We start from the raw sequence: 18,058 nt of genomic DNA, 5'->3' as shown, positions 1-18,058 counted from the left end.
CCGGCAGAAGCCACGGAAGATTCCGGCAACTGTCAAAACTTTGCAGGTTAAATTGCGTAATTTTCTCGCCACGTCGTGACGTCTTGCGAGATCGCACTTCCTTCTTTTCTTCTGTTCGACTTCCTTTTATATTCGTCAATCCTGCATGAAGAACCGATTCAAATCGGTTCTGCCAGTCTTATATGGCAAAAATCCGACAGAAACAGAACCGCTAGGCGAAATTCTCTGCCGGAAACGGTTGGCGCATTGTTGCCAGACTCTTTATCGGAATTGTATCAACATTCCGGCAAGACCTCTTGGAAGACGGGGGGAAAATTGACAAAAGTATCTAAGCTAGTAATTTAGCAACTAGGAGTAAAGTTCAAGGACATATAATGTTTTTAAATTGTGTATCTTATAAAATGGACTTGCTTAATGAAATGTTCGTTTGAATTATTCGAATTCTGCACGAGATTACATGAATAATTGAACAAATCACTTGAGATGATAGCGGAAATGATCGGAACTGAGAACAAACGGTCGAAGTGCAAACTGACGTGATTTTATTGAAAATAAACCAATTTCGCTGATTTCGCTTCTCAGAAGAGTACTTTGCAAATAAGATCGATCGTTGCAAACGATTCAGAAATATATTAAGGCCAGTAACTTGTAGCGATTTTCAGGATTATCGACATTAATTATTCATACCAACTAACGGCAATTCATACTAACTTTTCGAAAAAAATTCGAAAAAAAAACAAACCGGAATCCGAAAACAAATTCAACACTAAAGATTTATACCGAGAAAATTTATACCTCACAACCGGCATCATTTCCAAAATTAACCTCACAACCGGCAACATTTCCCACTTGTTTTGACGTTTGGGAAAATGAATCGTTCGTCACTTGAGGTTCACCATCTCACTCACCATAGAATGAACCTGTCACGTCACCCGAGTCGGCTCCTAGAATAGGGTGACTACAGTCATGTGACAGTGAGGTGAGATTTATCGAGTCACGTCACTCGACTCGCAGAATAAGGGCCATTATATGATTAAAGTCTATCAGTTCCAAAAGCTGAAGCCAAGTTTCTTCTCCAATTCTCCAATCAACTGCTTCTTTGTCTACTTCAATATCAACATTCTACTATGGAATCCATAGTTTAGGATTATTAAAAGAAAATTGAACATAATCGAACCATATTCTAAACTTTTCTAAGATTGTTTACAAATCTTCAGCTCTTCAAGAAGGAAATGAAACACTCTTCGCAAACGTTGGGGAAGGTCAAAGTTAATAACTTTTTTCAATTTTGTGTGCTATTATTGAAATCTCACACAAATATGAGCATAACACAAGTATTGTCGTAAGATGACATTACTGAGACAAATTGTGATGAAATAATGGCAATTATTAGCAAACTTTAAAACATGAAGGCTCCTAAGAATTCCTAATAATTTTATTAGAAACTTTTATTTCCTATAAGACTTTGCCAATAATTTTGCAAGTGCTATGAATACATATTTTCAAACCTTATAAAAATCCTGTAGAAGCATCAAAATTATCATTATTTTTCATTGTGAACTTTCATTGTGCTATTATTGATAACAATTAAGAAAGTTCTGATGCTTTAAATTCAAACTGCTGTTGAACCCTTAAAATCGTTGGACAAGACATGGAATTTCAGCCCAATTTGCAATGGATTGTTCAACATAAGGGACTGTCTGAGACAATAATCCTTTTACTGAACATCTCGCTCAAACGAAAAATTTGATATTGCCTCATATTTTTCACTTTTGGAATAAAAGTAATCATTCAAAAAGCAGAAAGTTGTTACTTATATTTGTACTTTTAATATTTTTCCCAGTTTTGCACTAAAATTCTCGACTTTCCCCCTTTTTCTTTCGACCCTGGACTAACATATTGTCAAAATCATTGCAAATTTTTTATATATATAAAGGGTGATTTTTGGCTGGTATCTTTTTGGCAACACTGTTTTCGACAGATCACGCGTGAATTGTGTCCTGTGTCATTGTCAAACCTGTTCAGTTTGGTCTGTAATTTAATCATGAATCGACTTACAACGTCTAACATTTGGTGAATGGGTGCTGGCATAGTTAGAGGAACGTCCACTTTTTTAACGAAAAATTGTATTGTCAAAATCATTGCAATTTTTATTACATAGAGGGTGATTTTTTGCTGGTATCTTTTTGGCAACACTGTTTTCGACAAATCACGCGTGAATTGTGCCCTGTGTCATTGGCAAAACCTGTTCAGTTTGGTTGATAATTTAATCATGAATCGACTTACAACGTCTAACATTTGGTAAATGGGTGCTGGCATAGTTGGAGGAATGTCCACTTTTTTAACGAAAAATTGTGTTCAGCGACGAAGCTCATTTCTGGTTGAATGGATACATCAACAAGCAAAATTACCGCATCTGAAATGAAGACCAGCCAGAAACAAGAGCTACTTCTTCAAAAGTGGCAGATGTGATGATCGAGGATTTTTTACCCAAAATGGAAAAATTGGACATGCTTGACAGGTGGTTCCCACAAGACGGTGCCACATCCCACACGGCACGCGAAACAATGACTAAATTGAGAGCCGCCTTCGGTGAACAGTTTATCTCACGTTTTGGGCCCGTCAATTGGCCGCCTAGATCGTGTGATTTAACGCCTTTGGATTATGTCTTGTGGGGCCATGGGTTGAGTCTCATGTCTACAAGGATACACCAGCAACGAGTGACGCATTGGAAGCCAATATTGAAGCATTTGATCGTGAAATACCGACCGATATGTTGGAGAGAGTGTGCCAAAATTGGACCTTGCGCATGGACAATCTAAAACAAAGCCCCGGCCAACATTTGCAAGAAGGAATCTTCAAACCTTAAATTATATTGATCGTTCTATCGATTCCAATAAATTTTTGATCAATTTTCTTCATTTTTTATTTTTTTTTAATCAAATTCTATACCTTTTGAAAGATCACCCTTTATATTTGGGCAGCCGTTTTTTTTGCTCCATATAAACTTTTTGTATTTAAACGAAATATTTTGCTGAAACATTTGGATGCCCTGAGAAGAATCGTTCCGTTTGCTGGTGTTGATGATGGAAAGCGCTGATCACGATCGTGCAGCACTCTATGGTCGAGGTCATTCGGCGATTTCCTCGACGGCTAATTTCGATGAAAATCTACAAATGTTCCACTTGCACATGTGTGCAGGTGCACATTGACGAACCGCACAGAGTGCAAGTCGGTTCGATACTGATATGAAGGGAGGTTTATCTTTAAATGCGAACACACACACATTGAAGAGTGTATTTCCTACGAAAGCCGTGAGACTACCGCTCTCTGTTAGAGAAAACCATGATAATGGCTTGAAAAGCGAGGAAATTTAGACATTGCTCGTTATTTATTGACACTTCGTCCACCAATTATCGAAAATATCCAGTTTCATCTACTCGAATCTTTGCGTTGAATTGTGTAAAGATATCGCAGATATGAATGAATGTAATCGAACTGTACTGCCGTTCTACGCATAATTGTCCCATATCCTATGGGATTTTCTATGTGTATGGGAAAGTTAGACTTGAAACGGCAGTGCAGACGTTCAAAACCTGATTGCTGTTTGTACGGCTTTCATTTCCGTATTTAGAATTCGAACCCTTGTATACAAAAAAACACAAAAACGTAGTCCTATCTAATTTGGATGGGATTCCAGTAATGATGCCATCTAGATTATCGCAAACTGAGCTAACCTTTTTGTAATTAGAAAGTGTGCCATAAAATTTCGCTCTAGTCTAGATACGAGAAGACTTTTTAACGTTTTTTTTTTTTCATATCAATCAAACGAAGAGTAAGCCAACAAAAAATGATTGCCTCGTCAAACGCCGAACCTTTCATCGAACGACGGCACAGTAAATTTCTCTCAAAGGTAAATATCTTATAATAATTTAGTCAAGGGAACAAAAATGAAAAGCTACAGAGTATTTCGACAAAAATAATCGTTCTTATTCAAGTTTTTCAGTATAATAGCGGTGTATAAAAGGTAATTACTACTACAACAAAATAAAATAATATATATTTTAAAAATCTCTTAACGCTATACCGAACCTTCTCACTTAAGTAGTTCTATCTCAAGCATTCGACAGATTTTTGTTCTCCAATTAGACTTGCCTATCAGAAAGCAAAATAAAACGAGACCCGAATTTCTTTTCCGACTATTATTCTACTACCACACAACTACTAGACAAAATGTAATCTCACAAAGTCACACTTTTTTGTTCGCACTGGATACAGGCAGATTCCGATGCCGACGTAGGCACACACACACAGACAGACAGACAGACAGACAAACACACGTACGCATGCACGCACGCATACACAAACAATGCACAGCCGCAAAGGTACACGGGGATACAGGGGGAGGAGGGAAACAACACTCGTAGTGGGGGCCTCGTCAATCGGTTCGTTTCGTCGCCGTCGATTCTTCCGTTGGATGTTTGCTATGCGGGGAAGCGGGCATCATGGCGGACTTCAGTTCCTGGCCCAGCTCCCGGAAGGAGAACGGTGAACAGCGATTGACACGCGGTGCGATCGGGCTATTTCCGCCACTAGTGCTGGCCGATGGAACCTGCAGCTCGTTATCCGATGACTTCCGGGAGCCAATTCCACCGACAATCGATTGCAGAATTCGATCGCAGAAACTTGCGTTTTCGGATTTCGGAAGCAAACTGTACGACCGGGGCGTATGTTTGCCGTCCGGTTCGTCCCGGAGCAGTTTTCTATCACAAGCAGGAGACCGGTCGGTCAGGGGATTGTCCCGGGTGGTTTTGCTCGTTGGACTTTGGCAGGGACTAACATCGAATCCGATCTTCGGGCGTTGTTCACTGGGCTTCGCTACCACGATGGAACATTCACCGTCCGGCAGGGCTTCCTTTGCCGGTGGTTTCGGGGCGAGATTCTGCTTCATCAACTGACCGGGACTTTTACAGGGGGACTCGAAACTGAGCTGTTTATCACAAATCGACGAATAGTAATCGATCGACAGGAGGTTTTCTTTCGAAGCCGTCAGCGGCAACAGATTATTGATGCTGCTACTTGGTTCGAATGGCCCTGTCACTATCGGAATCGTTGGAATTTGAGAAGTTGAAACCTCACCAGTAGGTCGTGGACCTACGTTGTTCGAATAGCTCAACGTCACAATGTCCCCGTTTTTAACCAGAACTTTCGTTAAATTGGAATCACTACGCCTAGACTTCAACCATTGGAGTTTGTGGAATCGACTTTTCCCACTTTTGACCTTGCCCTGACTGCTAACCGAGGATCCCGTAAACGTACCGGTACTACCGGAACCGAACTCCTTACTGGCTAGGGAGGATTTAAAGGATTTTCTCTTTTTTCGCTTAAACCCGATCGTCGACCAAGCAATGCGGTTAGTAGTGGAGGAAGCAACTGTAGCCACACCGGCTGGTTTCGTTGTTAGTGGCTCAGCAGCAGTAGAAGGAAGCTTGCCGTTTTTACCAATACTTTTACTACAACTACTACTACTATTACTACTAGTACCAACACTAATTTTACGGTTGCTATCATGCTGATGTTTCGCCAGCGCTCGAAGAGAAGCCACACTACGAACTCCGCTCGGAGAAAATACACAATCAGGCACTACCACAGAGGTACTAACTAATGGTTTATGGTTTAATTTTGAACTACCGTCGTTTGTATTACTACTATGTCTACTAATACTACTACTACTGGAGCTATCGTTATGATTTAGTTCCGTAGCTCTCGAATCGCTGCTGCTGTTGTTGTTGTTGTTGTAGTTGTTGTAGTTGTTTGTGGCGCAACCGTTGACGAACAGAGGCGTATTCGTGAAAGTAGCAATAGCAGTACAAGTAGAAAGATGAGGAGAAGAAGCGGGATGTGGTGAAGGATCGCTACTAGCACAGGCGCTGAGGCCGGCGCAACTACCGTAGTAATAGTTATCGTTTCGATAGTACAAGTTAGCATTATCGGGCATTGCTAGTAGTAGCGGAGGACACTCACCGGAATCCCAGCCTTCCTCCTCGGTCGACGATTCCGAGCTGGAGGTTTCCGAGAACTCCAGACAGTGTAGGTTTTCGTCCAGATACTGCGGTTGCTGATTACTGCTGGCATGCATTATTTGGAAGGCGAGCGGTTGTTGTTGTTGTTGTTGTGGTTGCTGCTGTTGCTGTTGTTGTGGCATTAGAATTGGTTGCTTCGAGTGGTGGTTGTTCTGCTGGGGTGATATCAAACCGGGCCGCTGGTGCTGTTGATTGTGGTGATGATCATTGTGCTGGTCATTCCGGAAACCAACCGACGGCAACGAGTCATGATTGGTTTCGTTGTAGCTGATTTGATTCTTGAATATCGCCGACCAGTTCGGATCACTGTTTAGCGGCTTGTGCACGGAAGGTGGGTGCTGACCGTGCTGCAACATTTGCTGCAACTGCTGCTGCAGCTGGTGTTGCGGATGCGGCTGCCGATTGTTGTCCATGTCGCACTTGATGAGCGGAGAGTTTGTAACGCCCGTCGGAGAATGGCATTTTTTCAGGCTGACACTTTCCGAATATTTGCCCGTCGGTACCCTTCGCAGGACCAGTGTGACCTACAATGAAGAAAAAATGGTTTAGAATGGAATAGCAACCGATGGAGGTCGAATAGCCCGTGAATTTCGGAATGCTCACAAGTTACTAACTCTTGCCTCACCGACAATCTATCAAGACATTTGGTCAGTTCGCTTTCAAATCTCATCCAAGTCAGTCGATAAAACAAAACCGCTTACGTTCGGGACAGAAGAAACCAAGTACAGTATTGTGTAGTGAACAATAGAACGACCTCGAAATGAGTGAACCAAACGAACAAAAGCTACCGCCGACACGAAAGAATACAATTGTTGTTGACTTCGGGCAGTGTAAAATTCGACCTTCGATACGAGAACTTGAAGGTTTGCTTACGGAGGAAATGCATCTTGACATTAAACGTGTGCATTTACTTCAATGCAATAAGACGAATAATGTTGTTTACATCCAGTTTTATAAAGAGTTGGATGCAATTCAATTCACAAAAGACAATAACAATGTGGAGCACAAGAACATTAAGTACAACATTCCAGTATATATGGAAGATAGTGCGCATGATCTTCCCTCAAGCGTCACCGATTCATATATTCGCAAAACTATGTCCCAATACGGAGAGATTCTCTCTATCGAAAAAGCAATCGAAGTGGAAGAATTTTTTCCCCGGTATTCTAAATGGCGTACGTTTATTGCGCATACACTTGAAGAGGCCTATATCTTCTTATCTGACGCTCGGTCAGGATACGAGAATTCCGCGCAAATCACTTGTTACCTATGATAATCAGATGGCCACATGTCAATATTGCCAAAAAGCTGTTCACTACGGTAAGCCATGTGATAAACTGGACAAGGAGACAACTACACCAAAGGACAAAGTCATAGTCATCCCCTATAGAACAAAGTACACCAGCTACAGTTAACATCTCACCCTCCAACCAACCAGCAACTGCAATCAGTGTACAAAGAGGTGCATCTACAGCAACTAGCAACGAAAAGAAGACGGAAATCGACAATTCCATCGATACGGCAATGGATGACGAGACGAACCACGAATGAAGTGCCTCTCAATCCTCCCAGGAGAGAAATGGAAGCTCCTCTCCCCCTAGAAAAAGGGTGACAACGAGATCCAACTCAAAAAAAAAAAATTATTTAAAAAATCAGCTCAATCGGCCACGTAAAGCTTGTACGCAAATAGGCCTGAATAAAAATATCTTTTAAATAAAAAAAAAGGCATTTGGTCAATCGAACAGCATCTTCTGCTTTAACACGTTGATCAAGAAATCCCCGGTCTGACAGACAGATGGCACCACTAATTAAAAATCCTTCTAACGTGCAATTGGCAATCTATAAGTGTCATTATTTTTACCTCTGGAATGTTGACGATTACGGAGAACTAGTATTATTCTAATGAATCGATTGTGTTTAAGGAACTTATATAAAAACTGTTGATGCAAAAATGTAAGAAAATCTGTTTTCTTTAATTTCGTGTACACACACGTCTCTTTTTCTGCAATTGTTATACGGTTTTTTTAAAGCGATTTTTAATGAGAATTTTCAATGTAATGCGGCTTTTTTGCGACTCAAAACTACAAAAAGTATATAAAAAAAACAGTGTTTTTTTTTATTGTCCTTTTCCCGAGATAATATCAGATACCGACACTCGCTTTCCTAGAACGTTTGGAACCAGAATTTTTTTTCGATTTCAGAAATCTCAAAGTCGATATATTTAATTTTTTTAGGTAATACCAAATTTTTCAGACATTTAACCACAATTTTTTGTTTGAATTTCGGTTTTTTTTAAAGCAAATTTTCAAATTCATGCGTTTTGCTTTTCTCATATAGAATGGTTATGCTATTACTGTGAAACCCTACTGTGCACTCGATTTTCTCGCAGATGGTAGAACCGATTTTCACAAACCTAGATTCAAATGATAAGTCTCCTGGTCCCATATGTTCCTATTGAATATTACCCGGATTTAACTTTCGGTTCGGGAGTAATGGTGTAAAATGTGCAAGAAAAATAAAGAAAAAGGGCACTCGATTTTATCAGAGACCGCTTAACGCGATTTGTTTCAACATAGATTCAAATTAAAGGCATTATAGTTTACTGTTGAATTTCATCTGAATCCGACTTCCGGTTCCGGAGTTACGGGGTAAAACGTGCAAAATGAACCAAAAAAGTGCCCTCGATTTTATCGGAGACCGCTCATCCAATTTTCACGAGCTTAGGTTCAAATGAACGGTCCTACAATCCCATATAACCCTACCGAATTTCATTCGGATTCGACTTCCGTACCGTAAAGTGGTAAGTTTTTTTTGCTATTTTCCCGTTTCAAATTAAATTTTCTTGGAAACGGTGCAGAATGTAGAAATACCCACCTGACAATGTCTTCGAAATTTAGTTGAGAATATTAGGTGAAATTTTCAGAATGATTCATTGAGTTTAGCGGTCGTGTTGTATTTTTTTCTGACTGAAGAACTGCTGAAAATTGGAACGCTCGAAAATGCCTATCTCTACCTGTTCATCGAATATCTCGGCTTTTAAGGCTTGTATCATAAATCTACCGTGACAAAGTCTAGATAATTTAGTTTAGATGCGATTAGTACATAAAAACATATATGTTATCGCGATAAAAATAAAGTCTTGTATTTTTCTGTGAAACAAAGTCAGTTTCAATGCATCCGTCATTTTTTTTCGCTTTGGTTTCCTGATAGCATTCTCCAAAAGGAGAGAGAAATAAAATTGGCTCGACAAGGCTGCCAAACACACAGACATTCAATCTTTGTGAAAGTTGAATATTTTTTCATTGTGCATTGGAATCCATGCGATTTCCAACCCATACGATAGATTAATGTGATAAAACTTCTCATCAAAATAATAAAATGTATGCTGGCAACCCGGTACAGTTTGCGCATATACGAGAGAGTACAAGAGAAATACGATGCGCAGAGGGAATTGAGCGAGCCACGTGGTCGATCTAAAGTCAACACGCGACCCTCTGTCCTCAGACCTTAATTCTTCCTTATGCAGGAATGATTAGTTGATGACCAAATACGTTTATTTAGGGTATACCGGATCACGGTTCCTGGTTCCGGAAGTATCGGAAAAGTGCTCTAAACCGGAAATCACTCCAATTGCTTTGAAACGGCCTGACCGATCGTCATAAACTTAGATTTAAATGAAAAGTATTATGTTTCCATGAGTTGATGTAGAAACAACCCAAGTTTTGCACAGAAGATGTACGTCCGAGAACAGCAAGCATTCTGTTGATGTTGACATAGAGTAAAAATATGAACCATCCAAGGTGACTTCCTTGAGGGACTCCAGAAGTATTTTCGCTATCATTTCACGGCCAGTTAGATATGATTGAAGCCAATTTAAAAAAGATCCTTTGAATCCCAGCTGACTTAACTAGGAGATTGTTATGAGATGATTGATCTTGTCGAACGTAGGAGAGAAATCGGTGTGTACTGAAGTACTTGTAGTGGCTGCTAGCCAAATCTAGCCCTGGATAGATCGAGTTTTGTGTAACTATTTTTTTTGAAATTATTAATCGCTTACCAAATAGTAATTTTTTTAACAAACTTATGAACAAAGGCGATTTTTTGTCTGTTGGAGAACCGTTGTCTCACGATACTTTTGCCAAATGTCAATATCTTGACATATATTTTAGTTCATATGCATCCTGACTAGCTAACGCTTTATAACTTCCGAGCTCGAAATAATGACGAAAATCGAAATTGATTGAACCCTGATACTCCTACTATACCTGTGAACAATACATTTCAAATCGAATGTCCAGATCCCTTATAATCTGTTCACAGAACCGATTTTACCTGTGAAATGCCTAATTTCTCGAACCAAGCCAGGACAGCCTAAGTTAATCAATTTTCTTGTAGAGTATAAAATTCTGTAGTCTGTTTAATAAAATAACATCCGATGTGTTTCTAACAATTCGTTCCTCTCTCAATTCGTTATCGGAAGTCCCACTTATTATTTTGTAAAGTTGTTTGTTTGACCGAAGCTCAAACCTAGTAATGGAAATATTTAAAACAGCAGTGAATTACGATCCGAATGAATTTGTTTTACCAACGTAGTAATTGTAAAGCTTGCTTCAGATTTATTTGTAACGGAAACTTTCGTATTTTGCCACAGCTGCAAATGCCCTGCCAAATCATAAATTTTCTTGCAAATTTGTCGGCAAAAACAAATTTAAATTTGGCTGGAACATACCCCCGAGCTGTTGCCAAGTGAAATTATTGACCTGGGATTTGCCCGAAGTCAGCCTTGACATCGGTTTCATCGTCCATCAGAAGACAGGCGTCGAACTTGGTCAGCACCTGGTCATATAGTTTCCTAGCACAAATTTTGACCACACTATTCTGTTTGATGGTCCGATTCGGTTGTTTGCTAGCTCGATACGACTTGATTCCGTCTCGGAGTCAAGTTCTGCTCACGGTACTATGGGCAGCACCGAATTTTCTGGCCAAATCATGGTCCGACAGATTAGGATTTCTCTTAATCGTCTTCAAAATCTTACCACGCAGTTTTCGGTCGACAGTTACACTTCGACGATTGGCTTGAGGCTTCCGAATCGACGTCAACGTTTCCTTATACCGTTTGATAACGCGCCATAACGGTATTTCTGGGCAATTTCAGCTGTTTAGCTAGCCTAGATGCAGACCACAATGGATTTTTCAAAAAGCTGTGCACAATTTTTTCCCTTCTTTAGGCTTCCATGTTGATTGTTTACAAAGTACAGTTGATTTGCGGAATGTCAAAAATCATACGTAAGGCTGACAAAATTCCCGACACGTGGGCGCCAAGAACTTCCAAATCCGTCCACCAGGAGCGCCACAATATGAGCAAAAGTTTGTTCCAATTCTAAACGAAGCAAGCTTTATGATTAGTCTATTCAAGTTCATACAATGGAAAATCGATTCCAATTTGCTGTTTAGTGGTAAAAATGGCTTTGAAACAAACGGAGCAAACGTTTAAAAATTTTGCTCGCGCAACGCGGAAATCCGAACTACGTCTAAGACAAGATGGAGAAATTTAAAAATTAGGATAGGAGAATCGTTTGTTGATGGTCTGGAAGATTGGACCCGGGAGAAAATCGAAAATCGGGTGCCGAAACAATACAAGAAACGTATCCAATGCTAGAACACGGAAATTATTGTCAAACAGACCGCAACAGACGTTATTGTTTAAGGGAATAAGTTAGTTTTTGATTCGATGCAAGACAGAACAGAAGCGCTACGACATTGGACGAGTTTTAAAACTTATGTATTATGTAACACATAAAATCTGTTTCGTTAGTAGACCTCTAGTTATTATTCTTTACCAGATTATGAAGATTGTATTTTCTTGGTTTTATTTATTAAAGTAGGACGTTTTAAGCTAATGTGATCTGTGAGATTGAGAATTACGATGATGAATTTTTATGAATTTGCTTGGGAGCTAAAAATAGTGAATAATCTTCCAAAGTTTGAGCCTAGCGTGCGAAACAGGCACTACTATTTGAAAATTGAATGTGACAAGATATGTTCGCTTAATATAATTAGAGCCTAGGCATTCTGTATGTCAAGTTCTATTATTGACCTTGTCGCAATATAATAGATTTTAAGCAGTCGAAATTCGAAAAAGACCTTTATACTATGGCAAGTCATCTGTTCGTGTAGATTGAAGAAAATCATTTAAAAATGATGAATGTAAATTACATTAAATGTGCCTACATCAAGTCATTAATATGCATGCTAAATAATATTGATCCTAAGGCACTTCCCTGTGGCACACCGAATGTGATTTATCGAGAGCACTAGACACAACTTTGTTTGAACACTATTTCTAGATGGATTGACGTAAAGTCATCATAGCTAAGTTCAGTTCTGCAGTGACAGAACAATGCAATGGAGAACAGATTGATATAGTCAAATGAATGAAAATTCACAAAAATGGACTTAGGAGTATACTGTCGTTCTTCGCATAATTGTCCTATATTCTGTCTGATTTCCTAAATATATATGGGACAATTGTAGTTGGAATGGTAGTATGTCGAATGTAATAGAATCCGAGTTATTTACCGAACAGTTATACTTTAACTTTACCTGTTCCGGATTCACCAGATAAAGCAATTAAAAACGTCGAAATGGAACTCACACCGATTTCTAAGGTATTGCTTGGCCTTTTTTCACGAACTTATATTCAAATGAAATGTGTTACAATCCCATATGACATTCAGTTTCATCGAGACGAACATTCTAGTTCCGGAAATACAGGGTCATCATTAGAAGTAACGTTGCAACAAAATAGAAAAAAAAATCTTCTCCACTTGACTCGAAACTTTTTCTTTGTCAAGCTCACAAGAAAGTAGGTACTCGTCTTTTTTACAGATTCTTGTAACGTGGCAACGCCGATATGAACATGAGTTCTTCTTATTGTCCATTTATGGAGCACAACAATCCACAAAACTTGTGATGATGCGACAGATTTTGAGATCACCTAAAAGCAAAGTCTTGGCATAATTTGGCCTTTCTGTTTCAACAGACTTCGCAGGCGATTCATAGCGTACAGAATCATTGCATGGCTAGTACTATGATCCTACTGACACTAAGAATCCTTCCAGGTCGGGGTTCGAATATACGACAACTGACTTGTAGGACCAGCGCTCTATGCTTTGAACCGCCAACCCGGGCTAAGATCACCTGCATTCCTACTTTAAATGATGACGATTTGCTGCATTGAGTAGCACGGAAAGAAGTGGACTGAGAGAACTCCCTCACTCCGATTCGTGGAGAACGGAAAATATCTTCTAAATTTGTAGCTCATATTAGTTGATGACCATACAAACTTACTTTGGCTGTATTGGTTTCGATTTCTGTCTGAAATCCCAAAACGTAACTTACATCGATATCTCAATGTTGAGGGTTAGGAACAGATAAGAGTTCGAGGAATCCAAATCAGATGTACTCTAAACCGTTGATTTGAACCATGGCAGTGATGCTTCATGTAAGGCCATTACACGTCGATTTCGTTCTTCAATCGCTCCATTAAGATGAAATGTAGTCTCAAAAGAGGTGCGCAAAATTTTCACCGCTTGAATCGACCGAATCGTCGCACAAAGCATAACAAGAAAAACCGACACATAGAAACCAGGAATGTTTTCAGTGATTGAGCGCAGTGGGCTTACCACTCTATTTGTTGGCTTGTAAAAAAGGCTCATTGATTCGCAATGGATTTTTTAATCCTTCACACTATTTTAATTCAATCGTTATTGTTATCGTTGATTACTATTACACTAGAACTATGAATCACGAGTAATTATGATTGACTAACATGAGATTATATGTATATGTATTGACTAACTTTCTTACCATGTATATGCCTGAGTGTAGTAGCAAGCATGGATTCTCCTTCAAAAGAACGATTGAAGACAAGTAAACATTCAAGTATTTTCGGTATCTTTGACAGTTCAATCTAAAGTAATACCTATTATATGATATTACACAGCCATACATTATTGCTTCAGTAACATCAATGCATTGAACTCAAAATACTTTGACATTACTACCATTATAAACTACAGTTACTTAGAAAATAAACGATTTTTTGCAATACCCATTTTATTGTATTCAACTCGTTTTTATTTCAACACAAAACCCAATGCTGCATAAATTTGTGTCATCATTTAATTTTTGCTCACGAGAAAATGCCACCGGGCCCACAGTGCATTTCTCACGCTATCTCAATACGAAACAGCAGTGCGCAAGCAATAAAAAAATGCGGCAAAGTTTATGTAAACTTTTTCAAACTTATGTAAACTTTTTTTTTTTTTTGGCTGAAGTTTTATAATTTCGAGTTACATTTTCAGATTCTTTGTGAAAAACTGCTACAAACACTTCTTTTCAGTTCTGAAACAATTACGGCTCGGCAAAACAAAATTTCAAAATTCTAAGAATACTTAGTTGTGATAAATTTAATTGCGAAAACTTAAGTGTTTTTAGTTTTTCGAAAATCGGTCTAGTTTTTGAATAATTGATCAAACACGCGACGCGCCCATTCCACTACATTTCGCCTTAAGGTCTGAGGCCAGTGTGTTTTAGAGGGATCCTTTTAAACACTTCTAATCTGATTTTCTCAGAAACGGTGACGAATATTAAGGCCATCGTCCAAGTACCATGCGCGCGGGTGGTTTTAGGAAATTTTCGATGGAAATTTCGAAAAATTTGACAAAACCAAAAACATACCTTCGAAATACTTTTATCTATCTACAGGGTAAAAATGACTGGAAAATTCGGAGGATATTACGAGTCTTATCAAAAATAGCGCTGAAAAAATGAGCTTTTTTTGTAATTTTTCACAGTTATTTGGAAAAATAATTCGATGGAATGAAATTTTTTTTTCAAAAATAACCTCATGCTGGCAACAAGGATCACATTCGAAAACATTTTTGGAAAACCTTTTCACGCTTTTCATGGAAAATCAACGAATTTCATATAACCGATTTCGTGGAAATTTTCGAAATTCGTGGATTTTCTATGAAAAGCGTGAAAAGGTTTTCCAAAAATGTGTCCGAATGTAATATAATAGTTATAATTATAATCTGATTTTCTCAGAAACGGTGACGAATATTAAAAAAAAACCCGACTGACAATCGCTTAGAAAATTAGTTTAGATTATTCTGTGAAAATTTCAGAATGATTCATTGACTTTAGCGGTCGGGAAAGTCTTTTTTCTAAAGAAATAATTGCATAGCTAAAACGGCAGCTTTCAACTTGTTCATTGATCGCCTTCAAAGGCATGCATCAAAAATCTATCCTGACAATGTCTAGATAATTTAATTTAGATGCGATTAATGCATAAAAACAGGTGTTGTCACGATAAAAATGAAGTGAATGTTATTTTTGTGAAGATAAGTGAAGATAATTTCTATGCACGCGCCATTTTTTCTGCTCCAGTTTCCTGGTAACGTAACGAAAAACGAGAGAGAAATAAAATCGGCTCAGAAAGGCTGCGAAACAAGCGGTAGCGGTCATTTTGCATTTTATGCGAGAGTGCATGTAGAGAAATGTAATACGCAAAGCATGGCACGTGGTTATACGCGACCTACTGGCCTCAGCCCTTAATGCATTTTTTTTCTGTTTTCATCTAGTCCTACAAAAGTGAAGCATGACAATCCCGGGAAAAACGACATCATGATCTTTCCGAGCCAATTCCGATCCAAATTCCTTCGAGGAACTCGTGTTGACTGCAGTCCATTTTTGGATAATCGTTATGTTCTCTGGCGTATAATAATGGATCCAGCCAAACAAGCATGCGAAGTGCGCTTGCGTTAATCTTTTTAGTCCTAAATAAGTACAGAGTTGTTACGAAATTCCGGAATCAAAACGCGCGAAGTCGAAAACTAAAACGCGCGAAATCCACGCGAAGTTGTAAACTAAAACGCGCGATATTCGAGCGAAGGTGTCACTTTCTACAGAACTAGAAAATCCACTTGAATATAATCTAAAAATTTGCATAAGTTTGTCATATAAACACAATAAATAAGTCCGCATACAACACGCCTATTTGAGAAACCTCATCAAAACGATTTCATTTTAATTCTCCATCTTTTTCGATGTCCTTAGTCAATATATATATTCTCTGATGTACTGGAAATGTAAAAGCGAAAGGAAAATTGCACACAATTTTGTGATTTGAAAGAAATTAAACAGATTTCAGCGAAGACATTTTATTTGTTGTTTTAAGGTAAACCACATCAGGATGATCTGATTTAATCTTTATAATTTCAGTTTCAATTATTTGTCACCTCCTGTTTAGCTTTTGTTTTCTGAGACAGCGCCTTCTCGTGTTGTCAGATTTTAATCTGAATGTCTTTCTTTTCCTCATCTTTTATTCTTTTAATTGGAACAGGGAAAAGCCCACTGGAGTTAGTTTCTGTCAAATTTGCTCTCCAGCAGGCATAAAACCTCCTCATCTTTTGCATCAATAGATTACAATCATCCAAATGATACATTTCCTTAAACCTATTGCTTCTATAGTAACGAAACCTACTGTGACAATAACATGAGGAACGATTTCTTGATAACATTACGTGATAAATGAAAGCCGAAAGAATTGAAACATTTGTTAAATATGCGGCACATGCTAGTAATATCCATAATTAGTTCTAGCATAGGGAATCCGAAAAAAATAAGATCGAAGATTACGACATCGAACAATTAGACAATTGTAACAATTGCAATAGCTCGGAGCAATCGATTCGCGACTGAAGTAGGTCTGCCTCAAAACTAGCCTTACAAACGTGACGGACAGATAATAAATCGAGACCAATCTGTTTTCAGCGGTCAACTCGGTAAGTTTAAAGGATATCTCCATGGAAGACGTCGGAGAGCGAATCGGACAAATTTGCGTTGAATCGCTTCAATGCGTTGGATTTCGTTTTGGTCATAAGGTGACCAGATAACCGCAGCATATTCGAGAGTTGAGCGAACTAAAGCGCAATACAGAGCTTACAAGCAATGTACATCAGAGATTTTTTTTAGTAACGCACAAAATAAATCCTAATTAGTGATGGGCGAGCGCTCACGAGCCGTTCATTTGAACTAACTCGTAGCAATGAGCGAACGAACCACGGCTCTTCAAAATTGAACCGCGGCTCTCAAGCAGAGTTGCCATTTTAAAATCTGCGTTTAAACTTGGAAAATTTGTGTGCCTGTGTACGCCCAAATTTGTTTGCGTTGTGGTTAAACGATGATGTTTTCTAATGAAGCAGTCAAAAATACATAGGAACATTTATTCAGCAGTGAATTTTCAAGAACTCTTTCGTAATAGGGGGAGAAAAATAGTTTTTTTTCCAAACGGAATTTCAACTTATTTATTTTAATATCCCGCTTCCTCGCACAAGGACACCTCTAGTTGTGAAACACAATTTTAGATCGCCCATACCGCTCATGCATTTCCGTGGCTCTCACACTCACTCTCTCGAACCGTTTCTCCACATTGACGTTTATTGAAAAAGATCCAATGAGCCGTTCAATTGAACCGGCTCTTACGAAAGAGCGTTCGGTTCAGAGCCGCTCATTGAAATGAGCCGTATTGCCCATCACTAATCCTAATAGCTTAGAGGCTTTGGAGATAGTAAACTCTATGTGGTCCTTGAAATTTAACTTGGAATCCAGAAGAACACCCAGGTCCTTAACAGACAATGCGTGTTCAAGAACAGTTTGTGGAATATTATAGTCCTTATATAGGGTGATTTTTTAAGAGCTTGAGAACTTTTTTAAACAATAAAACGCATAAAATTTGCAAAATCTCATCGGTTCTTTATTTTAAACGTTAGATTGGTACATGACATTTACTTTTTGAAGATAATTTCATTTAAATGTTGACCGCGGCTGCGTCTTAGGTGGTCCATTCGGAAAGTCCAATTTTGGGCAACTTTTTCGAGCATTTCGGCCGGAATAGCCCGAATTTCTTC

At 38.7% G+C, this 18,058-nt stretch overlaps 1 protein-coding gene across 3 annotated transcripts in view; it reads right to left on the bottom strand.

Moving 5' to 3' along the window:
* Nucleotides 1-18,058, bottom strand: part of LOC131430452 (GATA zinc finger domain-containing protein 7) — a 242,298-nt gene that overhangs the window by 23,793 nt on the left and 200,447 nt on the right. For 2 of the 3 annotated variants that reach the window (XM_058595463.1, XM_058595462.1), the window contains exon 8: nucleotides 1,522-6,607. In XM_058595463.1, the coding sequence (XP_058451446.1) occupies nucleotides 4,439-6,607 (2,169 nt within the window). In that variant the 3' untranslated portion in view covers nucleotides 1,522-4,438. Of the gene's footprint in view, nucleotides 1-1,521; nucleotides 6,608-18,058 lie in introns of those variants that run through there. The other variant, XM_058595464.1, reaches the window with a different exon arrangement.

The sequence above is a fragment of the Malaya genurostris genome, chromosome 2 (genome assembly GCF_030247185.1).
Source record: "Malaya genurostris strain Urasoe2022 chromosome 2, Malgen_1.1, whole genome shotgun sequence".
Lineage (NCBI taxonomy): Eukaryota > Metazoa > Arthropoda > Insecta > Diptera > Culicidae > Malaya > Malaya genurostris.
This window is presented reverse-complemented; position numbering and strand designations above follow the sequence as displayed.